The sequence below is a fragment of the Neovison vison genome, chromosome 1, assembly GCF_020171115.1.
Source record: "Neovison vison isolate M4711 chromosome 1, ASM_NN_V1, whole genome shotgun sequence".
NCBI classification, from domain to species: Eukaryota; Metazoa; Chordata; class Mammalia; order Carnivora; family Mustelidae; genus Neogale; species Neogale vison.
In genome coordinates, this window is record NC_058091.1 from 129,447,204 (window position 1) to 129,473,087 (window position 25,884).

A 25,884-nucleotide genomic window follows, 5' to 3' on the forward strand; every position below is an offset into this window, starting at 1 on the left:
TCTCAGTGTAACTCCCGGCAGTTGAGGTGAGCACAATCTCTTAGTTACTCAACTTATTGCAACAGAGCTCTTTGTTTTTTCTTCTCATGTATTTATGTGTTTGTTTTTATAGAGTGATTTCTGACAGACACACTTAAAAGATGTTTTTCTGATATTGCTTTCATTCTATGGAGACAGGAGGTAAAACTGAGTCTAAGTGGGTCAAAGTGCTGAATATGGAAGGAGTGTCTGTAGAGGCATGTGGATTTCTTGGGTACAGAGTTGGAGAAGTTGGCCTTTACATAGAAATAAGAATGACCCTAGGAATAAGATCCTGGGTCTTCATCAGTCTCTGCCAATGGTAACTACTTGGTTTCCCAAATTTCAGCCTCTAGGAACTTATCTGTCATATACCTATATCAGTCTTTGAAATAGACAACCTTGACATACTACGTTTCTCACTTTGTATTCACTTGGGCCTTGGTACATCTAATTTCCCATTCATATACCCCAACAGGCCCCAACAGGGCCACACTCCCAACCTTATACCTTCCTCACTGACCTGAGTTAGACATTCCACCCCATACTCTCTTGACCTCATCCCTCCTTGACCCACCCACTATAGTTCTTAGTTTTGATCCAGTTTTTTTTTTTTTAATTAGCAGTCTTTCTTAACCTTTCTCTACAACACAGGGCAGAAGGAACAAATTCTCATTCTTGAAAGTGCTCCAACTCTGACCCATACCTGCACTTCTGTGGCTGAAATCTCTGTAGATACCATTTACAAATGATCTCATGAGTCACTATGGTGAATATGGAGAGCCCTGCCTCTTCTTGGTGGATACTGACCATCTTGCCACACCAAGCTAATTGCAGTTCCCCAGAAAGGTCATGCTCTTTCTCTTCTCTAGGCTGTTACATGAGCTCTTCTTTGTCAAATGATCTATATCTTACCTCTTGCTCTTTTTTTTTTCATAGTTCAAGTTTGTTCTCCATTAATGGAGATAGTAATGGGGGCTTTTTCAGGCCTTTTTTTTTTCTCTTTATTCCCATGGTATGCAGGGCAACTCTCTATTAACTTAGTGTCCCCATGTACCTTATCTATTTATATATCTGCCCCCTACCTCTGGATATGAGATTTTTTCTGGGTAGGGATCATGGGATTTTTCATTGTTGAATTCCCAGACTCTAGGATGATGGCTAATGTTCAATAAATATTTGTTAAGTTTATGTTTGCACAATTAACTAATGCATGAATGGTTAAATAGGTCGTTGGAATAAAAATGGATATGTGGTCGTACGGCTGGCTGGTGGACTAGTTGTCAGGAGGATGGCTTGATGGTAGAAAAGATAAATGAATGGATGGTTAGGTTGGGTGACTATTAGCTTTGTAGTAATATTGGAAGAATGTTCATAAATAAAAACCTTACATCTGGAATTTTGTGACTTTTGATTGCACAAACTCCATTTCCTTCCATATTTTTATTATAAGTTTGTACATATTTTTGTTGTTATACTGCAGCTCTATGAAGAGTCTTGAAGTTGATTTTAATTCTGTATTCTTAAAAGCTTTGAGAGAAAAAAGATTTTAAAGACTATACAGTAAACTTATGGTGAGTGCTGTGAATTGTGTAAGACTGATGATTCACTGACCTGTAGCCCTGAAGCAAATAATATAATATATGTTAATAAAAAATTTAAAAAAAGAATATAGAGTAAACCAAGGGTTGATTTCACCACTTGCTTCTATCTGTAGCTCGAATTGCCATGATGTGTGGCTTTCTAGGCCTTTTTAGGATCTTTATCAACAGGCTGCAAATAATTATATTTATTTCTTTTAAAGGGTTGATGAAGTGAATTTACTTGGAAAAATGTATTCATACAATCTCTCTCTCTCTCTGTCACTGTCTCTTTCTATCTATCTACCTATCTCATTGTCTATCATCTATCTACCTATAGTTTTGCATGTGTTGTCGTTAAGTTTTTCTCCATATATCTCCAGAAGAATCTTGTGGAAATGTATATCCTTATTCACTTTTGGTCACTGAAGCTATAAACATGAAGATTTGTTCAGAAGCATACAGGACTAGCAGGGGCAGAAACTAGAATTCAGAGTCTCTGGTGCTATCTGCAATTCATTGCTTGTTACGACTGCTTAAATGATTTTTAGAGCCACAGCATTATTATACAGTGTAGAATCCCAGCTGTCAGAGGGGATGGCCTGTCTCTTAGGCATGATGAATAGGTTTTATTTTGAGTGCCAACTCTAAATCAGTTGGTAATAGCTGCCTGGAGTACTGCATTGAGGAGGATTCTGAGGTCCTATCTGAACTGCAGTTTTTCTGTGATGTTGCCATGAATGTAGGATCTACCATACACACTTCCTGTATATTTTCCATCTCTGTCCTAAAACCATAAAAGGTGTTCATTATGATAGGTGTTCACACTGGCTTGTCCACTGATTCACTGTAATGATTCGTGAGATCATTCATGAAAAAGTATCTACAGATATTTTGCAGTTTCTGGAAGCTGGTGTTGAATAAATACATTTCCTCCTTTGATGAATGTGGCTAATAAAATGAAAAAAGAGCAGTGAGGAAAGCTAACTAACTGTGCATGAGTACCTATTAAAGTCATTTCCTTTAAAGGAGAAATGCTTGCTTTCCTAGCCAGGGTACGTCATCTACTGCTAAGGAAGGGTGGTTTCTTGACCACTTGTGGTTAGTAGTATGTTGCATTGAAAATTAAAAATGTTCACTTTGGAGCACCTGGTTGGCTCAGTGGGCTCTGCCTTCGGCTCAGGTCATGATCTCAGGGTTCTGGGATCGAGCCCTGCATCAGGCTCTCTGCTCAGCAGGGAGCCTGCTTCCTCCCCTCTCTCTCTGCCTGCCTCTCTGCCTACTTGTGATCTCTGTCTGTCAAATAAATAAATAAAATCTTTAAAAAAATGTTCACTTTTATGCAGATGCAAACACAATCACATTAACTTTATTTGAAGCTTCGATTACATTCTCATTAATAAGCATATAATTACATTAAGCCAGTTTAACCATATAGCAACCTGCATTTCATTTTAAAATTGGTTATTGGAAAGCTCGGCAAATGCTGGGATTATTAATTACTTAATAGAATTAGATATAATGCACATAAGGAGGTGACCAGCAGTCCTCATGGGTTGCTGGTTCCCAGAAGAGTCTCAAAGGCTTAGAAATGTGGTTATGCAGATCAGAAAATTTCATTCTGGCTTCTCCCACTTTGTTTTTGTTTTTGCTAAGAATCATACCTTAGGCATATTGATAGATAATTTTGATCATAAATCAACCTTGCAAATAAACAGCAGGGGGCCTTGCCAGTTGGAATCTTGGAGCATAATACAAAGGATGTCAGCTTCTTGTGTCATTGGGTCTGCGTTAGCATTGGCTACTTGCATGATGGCGTCTGTATTACCTTTTAGCTTCTGAGTCCTAAGCTGAGGTGACATGAAGGACACTCATATCACATGAGGGATATGAAAGACAACAGGGAATTAGTGGCTGCCCATCTTTCTATATGTCTGGCCACTAAGTCTGCCAGATTCTTCCAACTCATAGGGCTTATTCTCTCTCTAAAAATGTACCTGGGCTGGCATCAATGTGTAAAGGAGATGATCCCAGAGAGACAGATGAAATATAATCACTAATAAAAGAGACTAATTCCTCATTTTTCCTGTCCCAAGTTAGCCTTGTTACTTCCTAGTCCTGAGGCCCCAAAAGAGTTAAAGTAAAGGATATTGGCTCCTGCTATCAGGCCGCAGTGTGACAACCCTTATAGAATGCACCATAATACTACATTATTTAATAGATCTGAGTATTGCACCTGCTATCTTATCTCCTCTTAGGTGATTAAGTTTCCCACAAATGCAATTTGTTAATATGGGGCCACATCTTCTCACAAGGTAAATCTGTGAAATTTGGCAGGTAGTTGTTTTGCCGCAGGTGCAAGATGAAAGACCTTGCCCTGGCTTTGCCAAGAAGAAAAATGATGTTGTTCTCAATATCTGGGAAAAATAGTCTGACATAGGGCATAGAACCTGATTCCAAAAGGGGAGTATAGAATTCTAGGGCCCAAATCATGCGCTTCTCTACCTTTTGGGGAGTATAATACCAAAAGGCTGAGTGGTAGATCAGAGTCTTGTTTTTACATGAAACCAGGTATTGAGCAAATCCCCTTGTTAAGAGAAGTCCTCTGATATTTGGAACTGCAGCCATTTGTGATGATAAATGATGACTTTTACTCTTATGAGCTATGAGAACTTAATTAGAGCTTAATTAAGGCTAATGCTCAGAATCCTTTGGAAGGTGGAGTGATTAAAAACTTACTTCCATATTGAATAGTCACACTGAAAAGTAGTCTTTGAAATACATGGCATCTCTACTCTAGGGCCCCTTGTAGTCCTGGCTGAGTCTTCACACCTAAGTTAAAGCAAGAGCTGACTATTTTTTGCATAAGAATTTCTTTAGCCAACACTACAAGAGGCCCAGTACTCAGGTCCGTCTCAGCTCCCTGTGCATTTATTCAGAAGGTTGTCTCTGAATCTGCAAATCCAGCTCGCCATACACATGTCTCAGGGCGTCACTGGTCATGCTGGCTATCAACTTCCGATGGCCAGACACCCAGGGTCGACATACTTCTTCCCATTGCACGGTGGAGTTGGGCTGGATTTCACTGTAAGGATGATAAAGAGAGGAAAGGTTTTACTTTGCAGAGAGGCAGATCCAGTTCCCCACCTTAACCAGGAAGCAGTGAGAACCCCTGCTTCCATCACAAGCTCTTTTTCTCTCAGTTGATGATAGAGGAGACAGAAGGGCTGATTTTACCAGTTCCAACACAAATGAGGTCCCTAGATGGGGATGTGCCAATGACAGACTCATTGGGTCATCATTCCTTCCACTTGGGTACATCAACTGGCATCTATGGCCACGCAGTAGATATGGTCCATCCAGTGCCTGGTGAAGGGCTGAGTCCCCACTAGGCATGAGTCACCTGAGGTCTAGCTTATACCCCAGCCTCCACAGTAGCTTCATGAATGTGACTGATCTTCCTGGGCTCATTTTGGGTCACTCTATTTCCTTCCTGAATTAAACTCCTATCTGAATCCCCAGCTGCCTTTGCTGAGGTCCAGATATTCTAATTGGTTCTTGCCAATCCCTTTGGGATAGAGCTTATTCCCAGGCCTAAGATCTGGAACACAACCCTACCTGCTGCCAATGGATGGAGTGTTTGCATGCTCCATAATTCATAATCCTGTTTAACCACCAAATTGGATCCCCCTGCCCATGTACCTGTCTGTTATTCAATTGTATCCATTCTGATAATGGGGCTGGCCTTTAATGGTTCTGGTATTCTCATCTCCCTTTGCAGCATATGCTCTGAGATTTTCCTAAGCTTCCTGGCCAAGCCCACTCCAGTGAATGATCAACCAGGTTTGGGAAGATTTAGGCTTCTCTGGGGTGCTTCACATATGTTACACTATGGAAGCCTCAGGCGGAAATTACATGCAGGTTTTACATGCATGATAGTCCCTCGAGGGGGTACCATTTGACACACTGAATAATTAAGAAAAATGGAGGAATAAACAAGTGAAGCAGTTTTTCCAAGATCACACAGCTGTGAATGGGCGGAGATGAGATTTGGACCCAGGTTGTTCTGATTCCCAAATCTATGCTCATTCTATTATTGTATACTGTATTTCATACTATAGCCTCCATGAAGATGACTTTTCTGATCTCTGTGCTAGCTTTTTTTTTTTTTAATAAGAAAGACAGATGCCCTTTTATTCAGTACTAAGAGCCTCTTGCAGTATTGTTCATAGAGGATTCCTGGACTCTGCTCGCTGATCCTCAGGAAGAGCATGTAGTGGGCAGCCTTGCTGGGGATCTTGGGCTAGAACTTCTCTGGGAGGACATTAGGGAGATGAAGGGAGATGACCATAAGTGCCTTAGACAGAAAAGGGAACTGTTTTCATGGGGATTACCGAGGCACAGCAGGTCGGAATTGGAAAGGACTTAGAAATCACTTAGTCCAGCTACCTCATTTATAGGCAAAGAGGATGAAATCCTAAGGAGACTTATAGAATCTTCCACATTCATAGCCTGATGGCCCAGACCATGGATGAACAAAAACATGCTGGGGAAAATGAAGAGTGTACTCATGCTTAGATATGAGGAACATGCTGTGCAGAGGAATTCTGTGAATTCATCCCTAGTGGAGGGTGCTTCCTACTAGTACCATGGAGGGACAGATCAAAGGAGGTGGGGATGCTGTAGCTTCAGACTGGAGTGGTGGTTGGAGGGGTCACGAAGGAGGAGAACTGCCAAAGAAATTCTGGAGTGGTTCAAAGGCCTCAGCTGTTGGATCCCCTATTTGTCCTGAGGGGCCAGGACCATAGAGCATCACCTTAAACACAGCCAAATTTCAAGGAGAAATGAGGGCCACATACCTGTGTTTCACCTATTCTATGTAAAGTTAGAACCCCCAAATTTCCTCAGATAGAGCTAAAACGATATCTATTTGAGATGGCAGTGGATGTACAACCTCTGGGATAGATTTCTAAACCTTAGAAATGTAGACACTAAATAAGAAATCCCTTTCAAACTCTTCTACCTGTGTTCAGGGAATTGGGAAAGGCATCTAAGGCCTTGGGGACTCCTCTCTTTGGAACTGCTCTGGGCATGGTTTCTGCCACTGCAGGTCTAAATGTCTCAATTAATTTGGTATTTGCTAATTCTCTTCTTTATTTTTGTTCTTTATAAATGTGGTTCTATAAATTATTTTCACCCATTATATAAAAGCCAAACTGGGTGAAAAGTACACACATATAACCTAGATAGGTATTGTTCAAACTCAGGAAGTTGATTTCACGATTCAAGGGTTGAAAAACATTGACCTCATCGTGTGTTTCCTTGCCTATATAAGGCAGACACTACAGAATATTGAAGGGAGTGTGGGGGCACCTGGGTGGCTCAGTTGGTGAAGTGTCTGCCTTTGGCTCAGGCCATGATCCCAGGGACCTAGGATCAAGCTCCATATCGGGCTCTCCACTCAGTGGGGATCCTGCTTCTCCTCTTCCTCTGCATCCCACTCTGCCTACTTAGGCTTGCTTGTATTCTCTCTCTCTCTCTCTCTATCAAGTAAATAAATATTGAAAAGATGAATAGAGTGTGGAGAGGGGTGAATTATTATTTGTACTGCACTGAGAAGCATGGCATATATGGCAATTGCCAAGTGTCATTTAGATTTGTATTTCTGTTGTTGTTGCTATAATTTCTATTATTAACACAATCACCACAAGGGTGATTGTGTTAAGTTCTCTGCCTGAACTCTGCAAAAGAACCAGGAAAGTAAGTTCCTCCTGCCTGTTTGCAAAGAAACAGTTCTTTGTCCTCATTTACAGTGATTAATTCAATATGAATACATGTTTCAAGATATTTATTTCTCAAGAGCTGGGCTATTTTTACCCTGATCCATTCGTTCTTTCTTCCCTGGTTTCCCCAAGTGATCAATCAGAAACACTCTGCAAAATAGTTGTCTTGCTTCGGGATCTGGCCTGGGGCCATGTAGCACAGGTGACTACCTCAAATAGAAACTATAATCCCTGAGCTTCACTTCATTATTGACTCCCACTCACAAACTCAGCCCCATAATAATATTCACATACGTATCTCATACATGTATAGATGTCTACTCAAGACTATCATACAAAGATACTCATACATGAAGATGCACATGCATGTCTAAGTCTGCATTTATTCAAAGATAAATATGTCCAGAAAGAAGAATCACTCACTCATACTGGTAAGTAGAGTAATACTGGAATAATCCTATTTGCCTGAGGATAGATGTTGTGATAAATGATTCTCAGTTGATGTGCTGAGCTATCAAGATACACTGGCCATTTATCATTTTGAATGCATACAGGCAAATGGGATTATTATTACAATAAACTGCAACTATCTATGGGTTGTTCTCCATGTGTCTAGCCCTCAGCTTCTGTCCTACTAAAGAAACTCAAAATTAAAAAAAAATCACAAAGTCAGGGAACTTTTCTCTCGAAATAACTTACTGAACCCGATCATTTTTTAAAGACAAAAATGAATCTGGAAGATGAATTATTTGATGTTCTGGAAGTATCAAGTACAGAAACTTGAAAACTGAGAGTCTGTGGGGGCAGCACTTTCAAGCATCTGAGATAGGTGGGAGGTGGTGGCAGAAGGCAGGAAGGTGAAGCATCTCGGAGCACAGTTGGCGCATACCCTGAGCAAAGAGTGAAACACCACTGCTTTCCTCATTCCTAGCTCAATTCCCGACTCTCTAGCTCTTGCCTTCCAGGACCCCAGCTTTGAGCTTGACGCCCTTTGTCTTCTAAGGCCCTGGCAGGACTATGGGTGGATATGTGGGGGTAGTGATTCCCTTGACTATTCAAGATGTGTATCCTAGAAGGGAATACAGTCTTGTGAATGATTCTGTTTCTACACATTGCTCTTTTTAAGGGTCCAAGTTGTTACATGGATCTGTCACTCTTAGATCATAGCTTGGCAGCACTGGGTACCCTGGAGTGCTTATAATTATCTGACAATATGGATGTGGGTGCTGGCTGGCTCAGGTCTTGGTTGTGAATGTGTGTGCTGGAATCAGGAGGAGACAGGGTAAGTAGTGCTCTCTCCAAAGTCCTAAACAGAACCTAGATCATAAATATTTTCCGTCTCAAGTTCTTTCCGATTGTTGACAGTCTCAGAGAAATAAAGCTACCCTTGCGTTGGAGAGATCCACCCCCTGCATCTGGATTCCCATAAGAGATTGAGGACCTTGTTTTCTGTCTGTTAGCTATCTGCCATAGCTGTGTTGGAAGTAATGACAAACAGTAACTTAAGGAAGAGTGTGGGCAGGGCATTTGCCTTGTGTCCATGTAAGGGCTGGACTCTTCCATCCTTTCCATGATTCACTCCACTTTGCCCCACTGCAATGTCAGATATTACCCATAAGCACCTGGACACTCCACCCACTTAGAGCCCTATGTATCCCAAATGGTGGGTCATTCCACTGTGTGAAGATTAATCTTTCTTTTAATACACAGATTGTCCTTTTTCATGCATTGGTCTGTGATCAAGGTGGGGTTTTTGCCACAGCCAAGGTGTGCTGGTATAGCAGGAGGTTCTAGTACCCGCAGATGAGGTTTCTAGGGTTACCGTTTGAGAAGGAAAAATTGGATGCAGCAGGGGGTTGTTCTGAGGAAGAAACGTGTTTCACTTTGCCTGAGTGATTCTCGCATCTGATTCAAGTGGGAAGGTGTGAGAAGGGGTGAGTGAGGCTGTCGTTTCTGACGAAAGCAGGGCTATCACTGCTGACCTCTCTCTCTCGCTAAGGATGATTTCTAATTTAATTCTTTTTTCCTTTCAACGTTCTTATTAGCACAGGAAGCGTTGTTATGTTTTGTGCTTGCTTTTTTTAAAAAAGCACTCAAATTATTTTCCCTGTTGTTTATTGCATTCACGGGCAGCAGGCATCTCTTGGACAATGGGATTGCAGAAGCTGTGAACACTGTAATTTGAAAGAAATGCAGAGAGCCCTTAGTGGGCAACTTGTTCTTTAAAGGCATCGTGGAAGGGGTGAAGGAGGCCTTGGCCTGGTCCCATAGATTCACAGGGGGTAACTTCCAGATATGTTAGGGAGATTCCTAACATATCTCGTCACCAGGCACTTTCTACAGCCTTCCACCTCCCCTTCTATGCTTCAGAAGTTCACCCCACAGGAAATAGGCTAGACTGATTGATGCTGACAGGGACTTATTTGTGGTAGAAATGAAAGTATTAAGCCTCAAAGATTGGGATCCATTCTGGGTGTCACACTTTAAGAGGAGCACAGATGACCTGGAGTATGTGGGAAAGCGGCAGAAGCTAAAGCCACGTTAAGGGTCAGGACAGGGTTAGAGAAGATGTGACAGTTGTTTGCAAATATTTCTAAGGCACCAGATGGAAGAGAGATGGGCTTTATTCTGTGCTGACCCAAATGACAGAATTAGGATCACCAGCTAGGATCAGAAGGTAGAATCGTTTTTGAACAACGAAAGCTACCTGACTGTGGAATGGGCTGTCTTGTTGGGGGACACTCTTTGTCAGCAGAAGTCACAGAAGCTGAGCCACTATAAGGCACAGTCTGATGGGACTATATGTGAAAGAAGCAGTCCCATTCATTTTATCACAGAGCCTGAGGTAGTTATTGGTCCCCTAAATAGAGAACCAAGTCTGAAACTCTTTAGGCTCCCCTTTATTTTACAGAAAGCAACAGTTCTAGAATGCTTGTATCAGGGAAATCTGGAAGGTGGGGCTGGGAAGAAAGGACCCTTGAAAAGGGACATCTTTCAGCATAATATCTGACACAAACTAGGTACTCCATGTATATTAGTAGAATTGACACCTGAGGAGGTGGTATGGCAGAAGGCTTGAAACTTAATTTCTGAATCAGCCACCCTGAGGCTGAATCTGGGCACCTCTTATAAGCTGTAAAACTTGGGGCAAACCAGCTGACTTCTCAAAGCCTCTGCTTTCCAAAGGGTGATGATAATAGTACCTATCTCATTAGGGTGGTCATAAGGATTAAATGATGGAAATGCCAGCCAAACCAACCCTACTTTTACCCCCTGACTCCTAGAAATGGCCAGTAAGAATGCGGCAGCTTCTCAGACATATTCATCAGGTATTAGATGTAAGTTTGGAAAAGACAGAGAAAGCTACGCCTTCCCACAGTCCCACAACCCTTGTCACCTTCTCAGTCCCCAACCCACACCTTACCGGAACATCTTCCTCCTTGGCTTCAACACTCCAGGACCATCCAGGTGTATCCACACATTCCTCAGAGTTTCTTTTAGAGGATTGGTGAACTCAACTGTCACCACCATGTCAGAACCAACCATCCTGGCGCCGCGGACCTAAGACAGGAGTTGGAGGAGAATGCAACTCATTAGCAGCACATAAAACCTTTCTGCTCTCCTGTGTCCTTAGCCATCTTCACTTTTGCTGGTTCTACAGAATGGTTATTTTCTGGCAATAGAACTTGTGTGATGAGGATAGCTGATTGCTTTGACTGGGGGATATCTATTGAGACAAAGATGGAAAATTACTAATTAGGATCACACTCTTTTCCTCATTATAAAAACCACCCTAATTAGAGCTCAGGTTAATAGCCGTGACCACCAGCTGCTCTTTCTCAGCAGGAGGTGGAAGTGCATTTGGTGAAGCAACACATTTCCATGGTGAGGATGGCCAGGCAGACTCTGCTTCTGGACAGGTCTCAAGTTTCCTGCCAGCACACAGGGGATTCCTACGTTCAAGAGGAAGGAAGCGCTCCAGAGGGGCTGAGCCTTCTCACCTTTAGGTACACTAGAAAGAAATATGGCCAAAGAGGGAGTCTTCACTGTGGAACTTGAAGTAAAGTAAATACTAAGATAGGCAAAAAAAAAGACTTTTCATCTGCACTTACAATGTCTGAGTCCAACAGAGTCTAAGTAAGCCCTTTGTTGGCAAGTTTATCTACGACAAGTCTCAGAAGTATCAGGTATTTGGCAAAGGAGCTCATGAGGTGGCCAGAGTTCAAGGTCAGTTCAGCACTTACTAGTAGTGGGGCCTTGGGTGACTTCCTTAACCTTTTTGAGATTCAGTTTTCCTGTCTCTAAGACTGGACTGACATTCCAGTGGGATCACTGATGTGAAATGCTATTATTATTTGCTCCTAGGCTGTGTTTACTAGGTTCCAGGAATAGTACACTTTCCTGACACCAACATGATGAGCTGGAAAATGGCCATGTGGCTCTGAGGTTGGTTGGTTTGTTTGTTTAAGAGATAATATGTGCCAAATGGATAGATCTGACTAACCTCTACATGACTTGGGAGATAATAGTAATAGTAATAGTAATAGTTCCTACCTCGTGGGTAGAATGGGATTATGCATATAAAGCAATAAACACGCTGGCAAGGCAAAAGCCCCACACTTTATAGCACATACTGTTTTTGGAATAGCAATGCTCAAGGTAGGTTGTTTTATTCACCATATATTTAGTGTACTTTCAACTCCAACATCTAGCCAGAGCCCAACAAATATTTGTGAAATTAGGTTAACTGCTTAACAATGGAATTTACGGACTGAGTTTCCTATGTAAGAACTCAGCCATTCTTATACCTTATTTCTTTAAGTGTCATATACTATAGAAAAAAAATCATATGGAAATGAGCCTTTCTTATGAACAGAGGAAAAGAGGAAGGACAATTCCCAGAGAAAAAGACTCTCACTGACTGACTTTGCAGTAAAGAACAAATCTTCATGGGCTTTACTCTTTAAGACACAGTTTGTGTCTAAATTTACATCTATGGAATTTTAAAAATCTATGAGAAAAATGAAAATTGCACCCAATTCTCCATGTCTATTACATTCAAATCAATATCTGCTGGGTGGGATGTGGGGAGTGGTAGGGTCAGAGGGATCAGGTGTAGAACAGACAATGATCATGGTGCTGACCACAGCATGTGTCATCAAGAGAGCACAGATCACGGGCGAAGTGGTTTCTCCAGTGCTTCACCCGTGGTCTTCAGCCTGCCATGCACACAGAGTCACCTGGGGAACTTTAAAATCACAGAGGTCTAGGCCCACTCCTAAGAAATTAACTCAGAATCTCAGACGGAGCCTATAATAAGTTTACTCTAAACACTCCTGTTGACTTCTAGGAGTCAACGTAGCAAAGTGCTCCCTGGGTGAAAATCTCCGATATAGAAAAAACACTTAGAAGACAAGCTGAAATTTTCACCCCCCCTTCCCAATGTCCTGATTCTCTCAATATATATGTTGGAAGTACAAAAGTGCTTTATGAGAATACTCTGAGTTCTCTTAGTTTAATTTTTGAGTGTGGCCAACATATTTTTCCTAAGTTGGCAAAAAAAATTTCAGAACACTTAGATTTTTAAGTATGTAAGATAAAGGCAATATTTACAAAAGCTGTCTGAATTGGAGAAAGTGGGGCTGCTTCAGAGACCCTATTGGTAAAAGTCTGATCACTTTAATTTCGGGGGGGATATTTTGTAGCCATCTGCTGTCTTCAAGGCATGCTATTATAGGTATGGACAGAAGCCTCTTACAAAAATCTGGTAATAGCTACTGATCCTTCCTCAACACAGACACACAAATACAAGACACACACACCCCTTACGTGTGGTTTTTGGGGATTCATTACAGACCCAGAAGATCTATCCATGGACCTCCCCAGGTTCATGGGCTGCAGGTGAAAAATGATTTCCATGTGTGAGGCTAGCTCTACAGGAAAATTCCTGCACTGTGGCAAGCAAAGTGTACCTTTCCAGGTCACTTTTCACAGTGTTGGGGAAATTAAGTGTTTGAAAGTCTGGCCTCTGTTCTTTGGGTCTTCATGGACAGGTTTTAGATTTGGCCATGATTGGAAGATTATGCCTTCTCACATAATGCCTCACCATGCCTAACCAGTTTCCCTTCAGATGTTATTTCTGTAGCCGGCTGCTTCCATGGGTGTGTAAATATTCCCTGGGCTTCCCCAATCCTGAGTAGGCAGGAGGCCAGAGAGAAGTGGGAGGGTGAAAGGAGAGGTCTCTTCTCAGGTTGTAGAGTGTTTCTTTTGCAATTAACAAAGACTCAGTGTCCCTTTCCTGACATTCCTCTCCTGCACCCAGAATGTAAACTTCCTCTGCCTGACTACTGAGATGCTAATGAACCTTAGAGACTCAAACCAGCCAAATAGAAAAGCCTGCCTAACAGTTAACATCACTGTTTCTGTGTGGGAGACTAAGTGGAGATATGTTCCTCCCTTCTTTTGAGGAAAACGGACATAGTATTTTCACAGTACGTGTGGATTGAAGCGAGGCACCATGCTTTGGTATCTGCCAAATGCTGAGAAGATCATTGTGATGAAAATGCCCAAATCTAGTTCTTTAAGGAACCCACACTGCTCCCTTTTCTTTAATGCTGCAAAAATAATTCCCTATATTGTCATTGTATTTCTGAATTTCTTGCTTTTGCAAGAAGTTAAACAAAGGGAGGCTTGAGCAATCCAGAGGTTAGGTCAGGAAAAAACTTTTATGTGTACTCACTTATGAGAAGAGTAGTCATTACTCAGTCCAGAGAAAAGGATAAAGTATATGTCATTCTTCATGACATCAAAGTCTCTTCTATGTGTTTGATAGTCCTTATTGTTCTCAATAGTCTATTTAAAATATCTTTTTTTTAATTTTAAAAAGATTTTATTTATTTATTTGTCAGAGAGAGAGAGAGAGAGAGAGAGATTAAGTAAGTGCCCAAGCAGGGGGAGCAGCAGGCAGAGGGAGAAGCAGGGACCCCAGTGTGGGACTCAGTCCCAGGACTCTGGGATCATGACCTAAGCCAAAGGCAGACACTTAACTGACTGAGCCACGCAGGCATCTCTAAAATATCTGTTTTTAGGGCATCTGCATGGCTCAGTCAGTTAAGCGTCTGCCTTTGGCTCAGGTCATGATCTCAGAGTCCTGGAATCGAGCCCCACATCCAGCTCCCCCTCAGCGGAGAGCCTGCTTCCCCCTCTCCCTCTCCCTCTGCCTGCCGCTCTGCCTACTTGTGCTGTCTGTCAAATAAATAAATAAAATATTTTTAAAAAATCTGTTTTTAAATATTGACTTGGGTATGATGCTTTCCTAGTTAAACATTCACCAATACTGACATACTGAGTTCTTGTCTTTTGTAAGACTTTATGATAATGAGAAACTATTCTGATTCTTTGGTGAAGGAGAAACTTACTGATAGGCGCGCGCGCGTGCGCGCGCGCGCACACACACACACACACACACACACACACACAGATACTCTTTAATCCTCACAACCCTATGATGTAGATACTATGAGTCTCTGATTTCCAAAGGAACTGAGGTGCAGGGAAGTGAAGTAACTTGTTTGAGTTCACATGGATAGTAAGTAGGGGAAGTAAGAGGGAAGGCAGGCGATCTGGTGCCAGTCACTGCTCAACAACACCCCCATGCGGACTCCGATTGGTAGCCCTGATAATAGCACCTCGCATAATTTTTAGTATTTCTTTAGTAATGCAGGCTTGTGTTTCACTTACATTATCTTGTTTCATCCTCCCTACAGCCCTCTTTATGGGCTTGGGGGCAAACATTATCATTATCTTCATTCAATTGACATCAGTCTGACACTTAGAAGATAATCAAAGAACCCAAGTGAACGGCGCTTGTAAACTGGCAGAACCCAGTGAGCAATCTAGGTCTTTCTGACTCCAAAACATTCCTCTGTAAGCCCTACATACACTGTCATCTCTGACAGCAAGGAGGCAAAAATAGTGACTTTTTTTCCGATGGAAGTAGCTGCTTTATCTTCTGAAATCCACTGATGAAATCATTCACGATATTAGCTTAGGCTACCATTAAACTTCCAGGTAAGCACAGTGATTATAACCTGACCCTGACTAAATTTAAAAATGTATGTATAACCCAAGTCTTTGTTTTTGACTTCATGGGGGAGAGAATCTGATTCCTACGCCAGAGTAAAACGTGACAAGGTAGCCCCGGGGCCTTGACACATTACTTGACGACAATAGGATTTTCTATTTAAGGTAAAGATAGAAATACAATTTTAAGAAAATAACCGGTAGCCTAAAGTGGGATCATATGAAGGTAGATAATTTATTATTCTTGAGGTTTTACCTTGTATATATGTTTCTTTTTTAAAATTCAATATAGCAAACGGGAAATGTATAGAGAAAATTATGTCTTAGGTACCCCAGTTAGCAGTGATTTCTCATTTTTGTTCTCAAATACAGGTTGTTCAGTAGCTGTGCCGAGCAGGGAAATGGAAATGCACACTTATAGTGGCAGGGCTCGCTCAGAGACCTCGTCTAGGATGTGCTCTCCTGGCCGATGGAGCGTGTGCATGGTCTGCTCCTCTGTAACAAACAGCCATGAATGGGCAGAGAATCAGCTCCCCGAGCATGGAAAACCATGGCTGGTGGTGCCCCATCTGGGAACCTTCGGGGTACATAGGCTACACCTGCTCAGAGCCCCTCAGGATGGGACCCCATAGACTCACATCCTTGTTTTTCTCCACAGGTTGAGAAGACAGTGCCAAGGGGGACCACTGCAGTGGGTGAGATACAGAACAGGACCATAGTTGGGGGGAGCTGAGGGAGTGCTGCACTCAGGCTGTAAAGACCAGGGGCTGCTGCTGTGTGACCTCGGACCAAGTCCTTCCAACTCTCTGGGCCTTGTTTCCCTGTGTGGTTCTTGGGTGGAAATGTGAAATCATCTGACAAAGCATATGAAACGTGGCACTTATTGAATCTAAATGCAATTGATGATTAGAGGGAGAATCTGAAATTGCCAGCATGACCACGAGAACTTCCTCAGCCAGAAGTCCTCTTCTGCGGAAGGACAGATATGGTTTCTCAGGTACTGGAGTAAAGAGCCACAACGAGAGAAGCTGCCAGCCTCCACCAACACTTGAAAGAGAAGTGGAGAAGCTCAGGTCCCCACGCCCACCAGCCTCCTGGTGACCTATGGTCCTCCTGGTGGTCCAGACATGCCGCAGAGTCATGGAGAACCCAAGGGACGTTGGAACGGATAAATGTGCTTGGTTGGTGACATCGGAGGGTTCTATCAGCTACGGTTCAGGAGACAGAACACAGTCTTTGTTTCCTTCCTTCCTTTCTTTCTTTCTCTCTCTCCCTCCCTCTTCCTTCCGTGTCCCTCCCTTCCTCCCGGTCCCTCGCCCCCCCCCCCTTCTCCTTTCTTTCTTTCTTGCCTTTCTTGCCTGGCTGGAAAGTTTCAGACGTTTACCCTGTCACAGAACAAAATGATTTACCCAGTAGCTGCCATAGGGGCACTCATTCCTCAAGCAGTTCTGCAATTTTACCTTCCCTCCAGGATAGAGGCATGTGAATTGAGACGCTGGAGGAGCAGGGCTCAGGCACTCCCTGCGGCAACCCTCTGCTTTGCTCTCCTCTGGTTAAAAATAGGGGCTTTGAGGAGCATGAGCAGAGGGGGAATGGAGAGGATTCTACATTTAACCTCAGTAAGACTGCTGAGTTCCAGTGAAGAAAAACCAATAGTGTTTCAAATCAGAGCAGATGTGGATGTGAAGACAGTGCTGGGGTTTATCTGTGCAAGTTAGGCAAGGGCACCCCTTTTTCGGGGCCGATGCTGCTCCCTGTATGGTACAGCAGGTGGTGAGTGGGTTGGATTTGGTTTCCTCCCTGCATCCCCCATCCCCAAGCTGGGTTATCTGCACCAGTGTTGGCTGGGAATGGGGCCTGCCCAAAGGAAGATCTCAGCACACTCCTGGGCTGGAGGTGGGGGGACACTGGGGACATTTCCTGTGGGACCTGTGTGGTCCTCAAGGCTGCAAGCCTAGAGGACATTCAGCATGTTGATTTCTATGAGTCACCTCCCCTTGTTGGCCCTGAGCTAGAACAGCCAACCTGAGCTAGAACAGAGCCACGCACTTCTGGAGCTGACTGAGGGCAGCCACTGCTAGAAGGGAAATCAGCAGTCTCTCCCCATTTCAGAGAATAAGTCAATAAAAATGTTCCCGGTGTTGAGTTTTTCTCTGGTATTTTTTTTTTTTTAAAGCATTTGCCACTTATTTACAGAGTGCACACCAAATAACTATTTGTTGGATGGATTGAATACCTGCATGTGTAAATGTGTGAGTGGCTAGAAGGGAGGAATCAAAGGGAAGGAAACTCTTTCAGCCAACGGAGAAAATAAGCAAGGAGCACATGCCTATTAACCGTCTTGCTTGTGGGGCTCTTGCCCAACACCTAGTGGGGACTGGGCCCAACGTGGGGCGGGAGGAGGCAGGGAGCCGTGTCAAAATGGTATCAAAAAAAGCTTGGAAACTCTCAATTGTTCTCATTTTGAATGCTTAAATGATTTTTTCCTTTAAATTTGGGGGCGCCTTGTGTTCATGGTTGTAATTAATTTTTTAATTTTATGTTTTTATTCTAATTCCAGTTAGTTAAAGCGTGATGTTTGTTTCAGTGGCACAGCGCCGTGATTCAACACCGACACCCAGGGCTCGTGGAGACAGGTGCACTACTTAATCCCCATCACCTGTTTCACCCAGCCCCCCACTCCCTCCCCTCTGGTAGCCTTCAGCTAGTTCTCTATAGATCAGAGTCTGTTTGTAGGTTTGTCTTTCTCTCTCTTTTTTCCTTTGCTTGTTTGTTTTGTTTCCTAAATTCCACGTATGAGTGAGATCATATGGTATTTCTTTTCTCTGATTTATCTTGCTTATATTCTCTAGCTCCATCCATATCACTGAAAATGGCAATATTTCCTTCTTTTTATGGCTAAATAATATTCCATGATACACACACACACACACACACACACACACACACACACACACACATCTTCTTTATCCATTCATCAACCGAAGGACACGGGCTGCTTCCGTATCTTGGTTATTGTAAATCACGCTGCTATAAACATTGGGATCATGGTTGCAGTTTTTTTTAATCACACACACAGGAAGTGGTTATGTTTTCTCCTAGCAAAACTGTCCCTGGTTCATATGAGGAAATTAGTTCTTTCAGTGTATTGTGACGTCCTATAAAGGCTGCAGGACGGGTTCCACGTGACAATACTACAGAGCTGTTTTATGATGGCACTTGGATGAGTTCGTTTCCCAGATCTTGAATGGAGGTCATCTGAGGAACACGGGAATGCCTCCTCTCTCACAGTCTCTTGCAAGAGTGGTCTCCTTCCTGGGCATGCTCCCCAGGGAACAGAGCACACACTGCACACCCGGTGATGGATGCCACCTGGTGAGGTTACGTTTGCTCTAGACCAGAGGGCCACATGCTACCCGAAGCAATTCTCAGTGGTGCGCCTGCTGGATTCCCAGGCACAGGTGGGACCAGGCATGGAGGGAGGCAGGGGATATTTATCAGCAACTACCAGGTCTTGGTGTGGGCTAAGCATTCTCACAAGCATCCCTGACGTTAATGCTCACAACTTGGAGTTTTGCATAGGATTGTACTGAGTAATAACTAATAATTATTCATGATATTAATTAAAAGAGTAATTATTATTAATTAAAATAAGAATGAATAATTAAGTGTTATTCATTCTACAAAAGTGGACTCAGAAGTTCAGAGAGACAATGTGTGTGAGACGGAGAGAAAGGAAGGGGAGGGGGAGGAGGAGGAGGAGGAGAGAAAGCAAGACGGTGACCAGGTGTGAGTGGTTGAGGGTGTGCTCTGATTACCATGGTTTCTTGCTAGACTCTTTATGGGGTTATTTCAATGATCCCTCCCAGACACCCAACCAGGCCAGGACTCTTATCGGATCCATTTTACGTAGAAGGAGGTCAGTAATTAGCCCAAAGCAGCTCACGTGGGATTATGAATTCAGGAGATCTGACTCCAGTCTTTGAAGTCACTATGCTGTTCTACCTCTGTACAGAGGGACTGCTGGTGTCCCTCTAGAGTTCTCATCTATTTGGCTAAAGAACCTGAAAACTGAAGCCTTCACTGGTGATGGAGAACTGGAGAAATCCACCAGAACTGTTTCCACGTTACACACCACAGATGGCAAAGAAGCCAGTCTCTAGCCTGGAGAACAGCCAGATTCCCTCCACGTCCCTGTCCTCTCCAAAAAGTAGCTGTTCACTAAAAATCAAAATGGTGAATCTTTTCTTGACTCACAGCATCTTACAATTATCAACACATGAGAAAAACTCCATGTCTGATTTAATAAAACATACTTTTCTCTTCAAAATATTTTGATAGCACAGATAAAGAGCTGCGTGCTCATTAAAGTTTAATGAGTGTCTCTCCCTGCCATTTTCCACATGAGGATCAGACACTATGACTCACGCATGGTGGATGCCGGGAGTAGTTAACTGGGAGCACCATTTAACCCAGTCTCAATCTCTGTTTTCACAGGGACACATGCCGCCCCAGACGGGGTCCATAAGGGTATAAGCACACATCTGCTGACCTTCCTGCTTTGAGAGTGACATAGGTTCAGACAGGTGGGAGCAATAGTGCTCCTGGTTGATCTTTATTTGCTCTAAAAAGGGAGGGAGGTAAGGATAGGGGCACACCGGTTGCCAGGTGACTCCAACCTCAAGGCAAAGCTGGGGTCTCCCAGAAGAGGGCAGTGCCTTGGACAGAGGTTTATCTTCATTAGTGTCCTGCTGCCTGCCTGGACTCCATCCAGGGCAGGCCTTCTTGATCTTTCTGTAGACTGCCTACTGCTCTCCTTGCTTTTGCTCCCACTTTCTCCTAGCCTCTGGGATGGTCTCTGCACCCACACTTGCAGTCTGAGATGTTATCAGTTCATTGAGGATTGTCTACTGTTCTACCACCTTGAGTTTTGGTGCCTTGACCTGATGTGATCTCTCCTTCCCAGAACAGCACACACCGTCTGTTAAGGCAAGCACTTTCCACGGAAGTTCTCATGTAAGAGCAATGCAGCCTTGGGGTTATCTGCACAGACTTCCAGTCGGAAAGACTCCACTCCTTCCCTGACCAGCACGTTATTACAGTCATGGACAGAATAGTGACCATACTAACGATGGCAACCCGATGCTCGGTCTTTACTGTGTATGGGGCATTAGGTATCCATCGGCTCATCATATACTCATAACAACCTATGAGGAGAGTATGGCAATTTGCAGACGAGGAAAAAGAAGCTATGAGAGATTCAGTGATGCGTCAAGGCTCACACACATGAGAAAGTAGGCTTTGATCTCACAGCGTTTGGTCCCAGAACCCACGTTTTTTTATCATGATGCTACCACCCACTTGGGGGCTCTGTTTTCTCATCTGTAAAGTGGAGACTGCAATAATGCCCACGTCTAGCATGGTCACACGGACTAACTAAGATAATACCAGAGAAGTATAATAATTGAGAGCTCGGTGGCTCCTAGCTGCTGTCATTGTCATCACTACAGGCCGGTCTCACCCCTCTCCTGCCCCAGAGTGAAGGGGGGGATGGCTCTCACGCAGGGTCAACCTGTGCCCAGCATTCCTCACAGGGACCTTGAGAGGGTCTGTCCACTGTGGGCCTGACCTAGGCTCAAAGAGATTGACAAAGTGTTCTGCCTCTTCCTAGAATTCGGGGACGTGCATCCTAGGTAATTGTGGACCCCTTAGCCATTGTGCTTTTCTGCTTTCATGGCCTTTACGCCTTTGCCAGCTCCTGCTTTAGACAAGTAATTCAACCCCTCTCCCCGAGGTCTCCTGGGCCAAGGTTCATCGTAACCTTCTCTTTCTCCTCTCCTCTCACTTCCCCCTTCCCTCCTCTTCCAACCGCCCCCTTCCCTCTCCCCTTTGACACCTTCCCTCCCTCCTCTCCTCCCTCCCCTGCTCCTCTCTCCTCCCTCCTCTTCTCTCTACTCCCCCTGCTTCCCCCTCCTCTACCCTACCCTTCTCCTCCCTTTCCCACTTCTCTCCCTTCCTTTTTGTCCCTCCTCTTCCTTCCTCTCCCCTGCTCCTCTTCTCTCCTCCCTTCATCCCTCCCTTACCCCCCCAGCTTCCTCTCCTCTCCCTGTTTCTCCCTTCCCTCCTTTTCTCTATGTCCTCTTTTTCTCTCTCAGTCCCTCTCAGGACGAGCATATCTTCAGTAGGCCAAGCAGCATCCCAGATCCCCGGCCCTGGAGCCAGAGTTTCTGGAACCAGGGCCCCCTACAGCTTGGTGACATCTGGGTGGCGTCAAGCTGTGAGGTGTTTTATGAGGAGCACCTCTTCCCTTGCTTGGATTTAGTTCGTCCCTGGGGTTGGTCTAGTTAATGAGGTTAGTGGTTGAGGGGCAACTGAGGTGAGGATGTTCCTGCCTCCTTTCCTGAATGAATAGCACTGGGCAGCAGCCAGGATCTCCATCTCGCTCTGGCTGAAGCCCTGGTCAAATGGCCCCGCCTCTAAGTAAGTTTCCTTCAGGAACAGCATCTCCCATACCTTTATGGAAATAAAAATTAAAAAACAAAAAACCCATAACTCTTCTAAAGGATGCTGCTGTTTCCCAGGTCACTCCACTTGTGGCCAAGGGAATTTCCACTCTGCCCCAGGGGAATTTCACTGCTCTTTAGGTAAACCCAGAAGACAACCAACAAATAATCTTTCACATTAATGATGTCTCAAAGATGAAAGGTATTAGTTTCCTTTATACATCCAGTTTATTGTCAGGGGTGTGATTAAATTCTATCCTATGCTGTGGCTGGAGCATCCCACAGCTTGGCGGGGCTCTCTCCTGAGACCTTCACAGGGACAGCGCATTGGTTCTTAATGAAGGGGGCCCTGCCTCTGGTGGGACAGGTCTCCCAGGGAGCACCTGCCATTGTGGAGGGACCCTGGTTACAGGACGAGCACCTCTCGCTACTGAATGCCCATCCTCATAGCATTGATGACCCCCCTGGAGGAGCCCGATCCCACCCCCCATTTGCAGCTGTTTCCTGTTCTGCCTGAAGACCCTGCCTGACCTCATTTTTCAATTATCTTCTCAGGCCTCTTGTGTGGATGGTACTGCCATGGGCTGTGGGTGGTGCCTGAGGGGGAAGGCCTCCTGATGACTTATGCCTTTCTCAAAATGAAGGACTTGGGTTGTCTGGATGGGCACGGTCTGTCTGTGCTTGTGGAAGCCCCGGCCTGGGGTGACTCGTTCGTTACATGGCAGTCCTCTCGTGCCATGTGCACAGCACTAGACCCACTGACGGCTGCCCCGCTGAATGAATTAGCTTCACAAATGATTCACAGCAAAGGATTCATGAGACCCAGGGCTTACCATCCCCCTACCCCTGCCACCTCTAGGGCCATTTAAGATATGCGCAAGTTGGTAAACTTTGATCATCCCTTTAGAAGAATGATGCTTACCGTCTGTGCTAATATTTTTAATCACTTTTGGAAAAAAAAAAAAAGTTCTCCAGCAACTTGGAGTAAGGCTGACAAAAGGTGCCCTCCCCCAAGGACATGGATGGAGGCCTGGGTTTCTGCTCACAGGACAGAAAGGTGTCTCAGGATGTGGCTACTGATGGTGCCAATGTTCCTCCAAAGAGGGAGCGAACAGGTTGCCATATTTGTGTTCCATTTCCATCTGTCCTCAGCCCTTCTCTGTTAAGTTTCTTCGAACAATTTGGGGAGAGATTTCTGGTGGTAAATGGAGTGACAACATAAGAACTACGAGGCAAAGGAGCAAAATAACCATATGGTGATAGAAGTCAGGAAAGTGGTTCTCTTGGTGATGAAGGAAGGGGTTATTGACTGGAAAAGGCATGAGGGAACTTTCTGGAGTGTTGGGGATCCTCGATGTCTTCATCTGACTGGGAGTTGCCAAGCGTCCACGTATACACAAACCCACTGTCGCCAAGCTGACATGTCAGTGAGTGCCTCCTCTGTATACAGTTATATCCCAATGAACAAGATTACTGTCCCAAAGGCAGGCAGGACACAATCCCAGTGGTTTCCATTTCTTGCCATGCCTGACCCACTTTACTCTGGAGACACTGAAATTCTATCTGCATCCATTACACATCTTTATCTTCCTCCACAAGTATGTTTATACCCACAGGTTATATTTATATCTGCAGCCACATCTATATATTTAAATCTGGAGAGGAGAGGAAAGTGTTATATGTGTGTGTCTATATATAGAATAGTTTACTTCTTTCAAAGAACAGGAGGATCTTAGGCCCCTCCCTTTTTGTTGTTGTTGTTGTTGTTGTTGAGCAGGACACACACACACATGCATGCACGTGCACCCACACCCACACACACACACACATACAAAGTATCCCTGACTGCCTAATCAACAACCTTGCTTTCTCCCTTGCCTGAGATGGTAAAACTGACCTTGATGACGAGCTGGGGGATGGTCAGCATGGTGGACTTCTGCTTGGCCAGAACATCCTTGGTCTCGTTGACACGCGCTGTGACGAAGAAATGCAGGTACGCTTGTTCCAGCAGCTGGCTCATGTACTCGCCTGCTCTGATCAGCACCTCCTCTTTCTTGACTGGCAGGAGGAGAAACAAACACACAGGGCATCAGGACCTGAGTGAGATCTGCTTGACTTTGCCCAAGTGCCCCGTCCTCTTCCCCATCGGGATTCAAGGGAGCTAAAGGACCTCAGCATCCACCAGACGCACAGCCAAGGTGAGGGACGAAGACTCAATCGAGGACAAAGTCTCCTGCCTCTTGGATAAAACAAGAATGTGCTAGAAATTTCTAAAAACTATTTATTTATTTATTTATTTATTTATTTATTTATTTATTTGTTATTATTTTTTCAGCATAACAGTATCATTATTTTTTCACCACACCCAGTGCTCCATGCAATCCGTGCCCTCTATAATACCCACCACCTGGTACCCCGACCTCCCACCCACCGTCGCTTCAAACCCCTCAGATTGTTTTTCAGAGTCCATAGTCTCTCATGGTTCACCTCCCCTTCCAATTTAGAAAGCCTTACTAGAGAACATGTCAATTTTTCCAAACGGTGCTTTTGCTGTTGTAAAAATGCAAAGCCATGACAGGGCTGTTCAAGATCAAGGACAAAGGGGTTTTAACTGTGGCTGTTTAGACTTGACCAGGGACAATCCCGAGATGACAGATACGGAGCTGTGAAACCCAGGGTCACCAGTCCATGCCCTGCCCCCTCATGCAACAAGAAACCTCTCTCCCAGGCCACAGGCCACCCTTGAGCAGAACTGTCAACTACCCGAACCTTCTCCTTACAGCTCTTCAGCTTTTCTTTCCAGCTTTTTCTGTACCACGCTTACCTGATTTTTCCATTTAAGAGAAAGAAGCCTATGAAATCAGTTTTTACCTGAGGCATCCGGCTCTTTCCCATCCCATTCCTATTTGCAACGCAGAGGACCTCTGTGCCAAATGCCCGTTTCCTGAAGTCACTGACCTTATCTTTTCGGTGTTGAGGACAGGCCAGGGACACTGGCACTTGGAGGCTGGGGAGTGGTCCGGGCTCCCCTCCGTTCACCATCTGGGCTGAGGGTGGGAATGCTATCTTGTGGCTCTGAGTATAACAGAGAGGTCCTGTTTGGCTGCCCTGCCCGCTTTCTCCATCACTCTCATTTCCCACTGCTCAGCATTCGAGAGAGCAAAGAGGCCAACCCGGGCGGTGGTATAGCACCTGCTGCACCTGCTCAGAGTCAGGGGCTAGTGTGGCGTGGACTGCCGCCCTGTAGGGCAACACGCGGTGACACCTCCATCCCCGTGCCCAGAACACAGGCTCTGCAAACGCTCACAGGATGCAACATCTCCCCTACTGCTTCCCTGCCCCATGTCTGCCTTTGGTCGAAGATTCCTCCTCCCTGTGGACGTTATTAAAAGGAATGACTCCCAGCGTCCATCGCTTTACATGAAGGTGCAGGGCATAGTCAGTCCCCAGTCCTGAAATGAGGACAGGATACTGTGTAGGGGCACAGGGAAGGCCCCTGACTTGCCGGCCCACAGGCGAGGGTGCATCAGCACACTCATCAGCAGCTTCAAAGCCCCTTCACAGATGAATAGGCACTGTGACGTCTCTAGTCCCCAGTGAAGTAGAGTTTAGGAGGCTGGGGTCCAGGCCTTATTTTACAGGTTCACAGCTGACTTTAATGTGCAGCTGGGGTGGGGAGACATTTCTCCAACAACCCAGAGGGTCCCCACAGGATCAGCTCTGTAGAAGCCTTCGTTCATGTAGAAAGTATGGCCCTTCCCATCCACGAGCTTGCTGTTCAGAATGTGGCCTGCAGACTATCACCTGTGAGCTCAGGTGATAGAAATGCAGGTTCTCTGACCCCCTCCCCCTCCCTTAACCCTACCCTCCAGCTCACTGAATTAGGATCTGCTTTTGAATAAGATACCCATAGGGATG

At 44.6% G+C, this 25,884-nt stretch overlaps 1 protein-coding gene across 1 annotated transcript in view; it reads right to left on the reverse strand.

Annotated features, from left to right (window-relative positions):
* Positions 1-2,939: 2,939 nt before the first annotated feature.
* Positions 2,940-25,884, reverse strand: part of F13A1 (coagulation factor XIII A chain) — a 171,775-nt gene continuing 148,830 nt past the window's right edge. The window contains exons 13-15 of the mRNA XM_044258396.1: positions 23,864-24,024; positions 10,806-10,942; positions 2,940-4,683 (exon numbers count right to left, since the gene is read on the reverse strand). Coding sequence (XP_044114331.1) covers positions 4,530-4,683; positions 10,806-10,942; positions 23,864-24,024 — 452 coding nt within the window. The 3' untranslated portion in view covers positions 2,940-4,529. The remainder of the gene's footprint in view (positions 4,684-10,805; positions 10,943-23,863; positions 24,025-25,884) is intronic.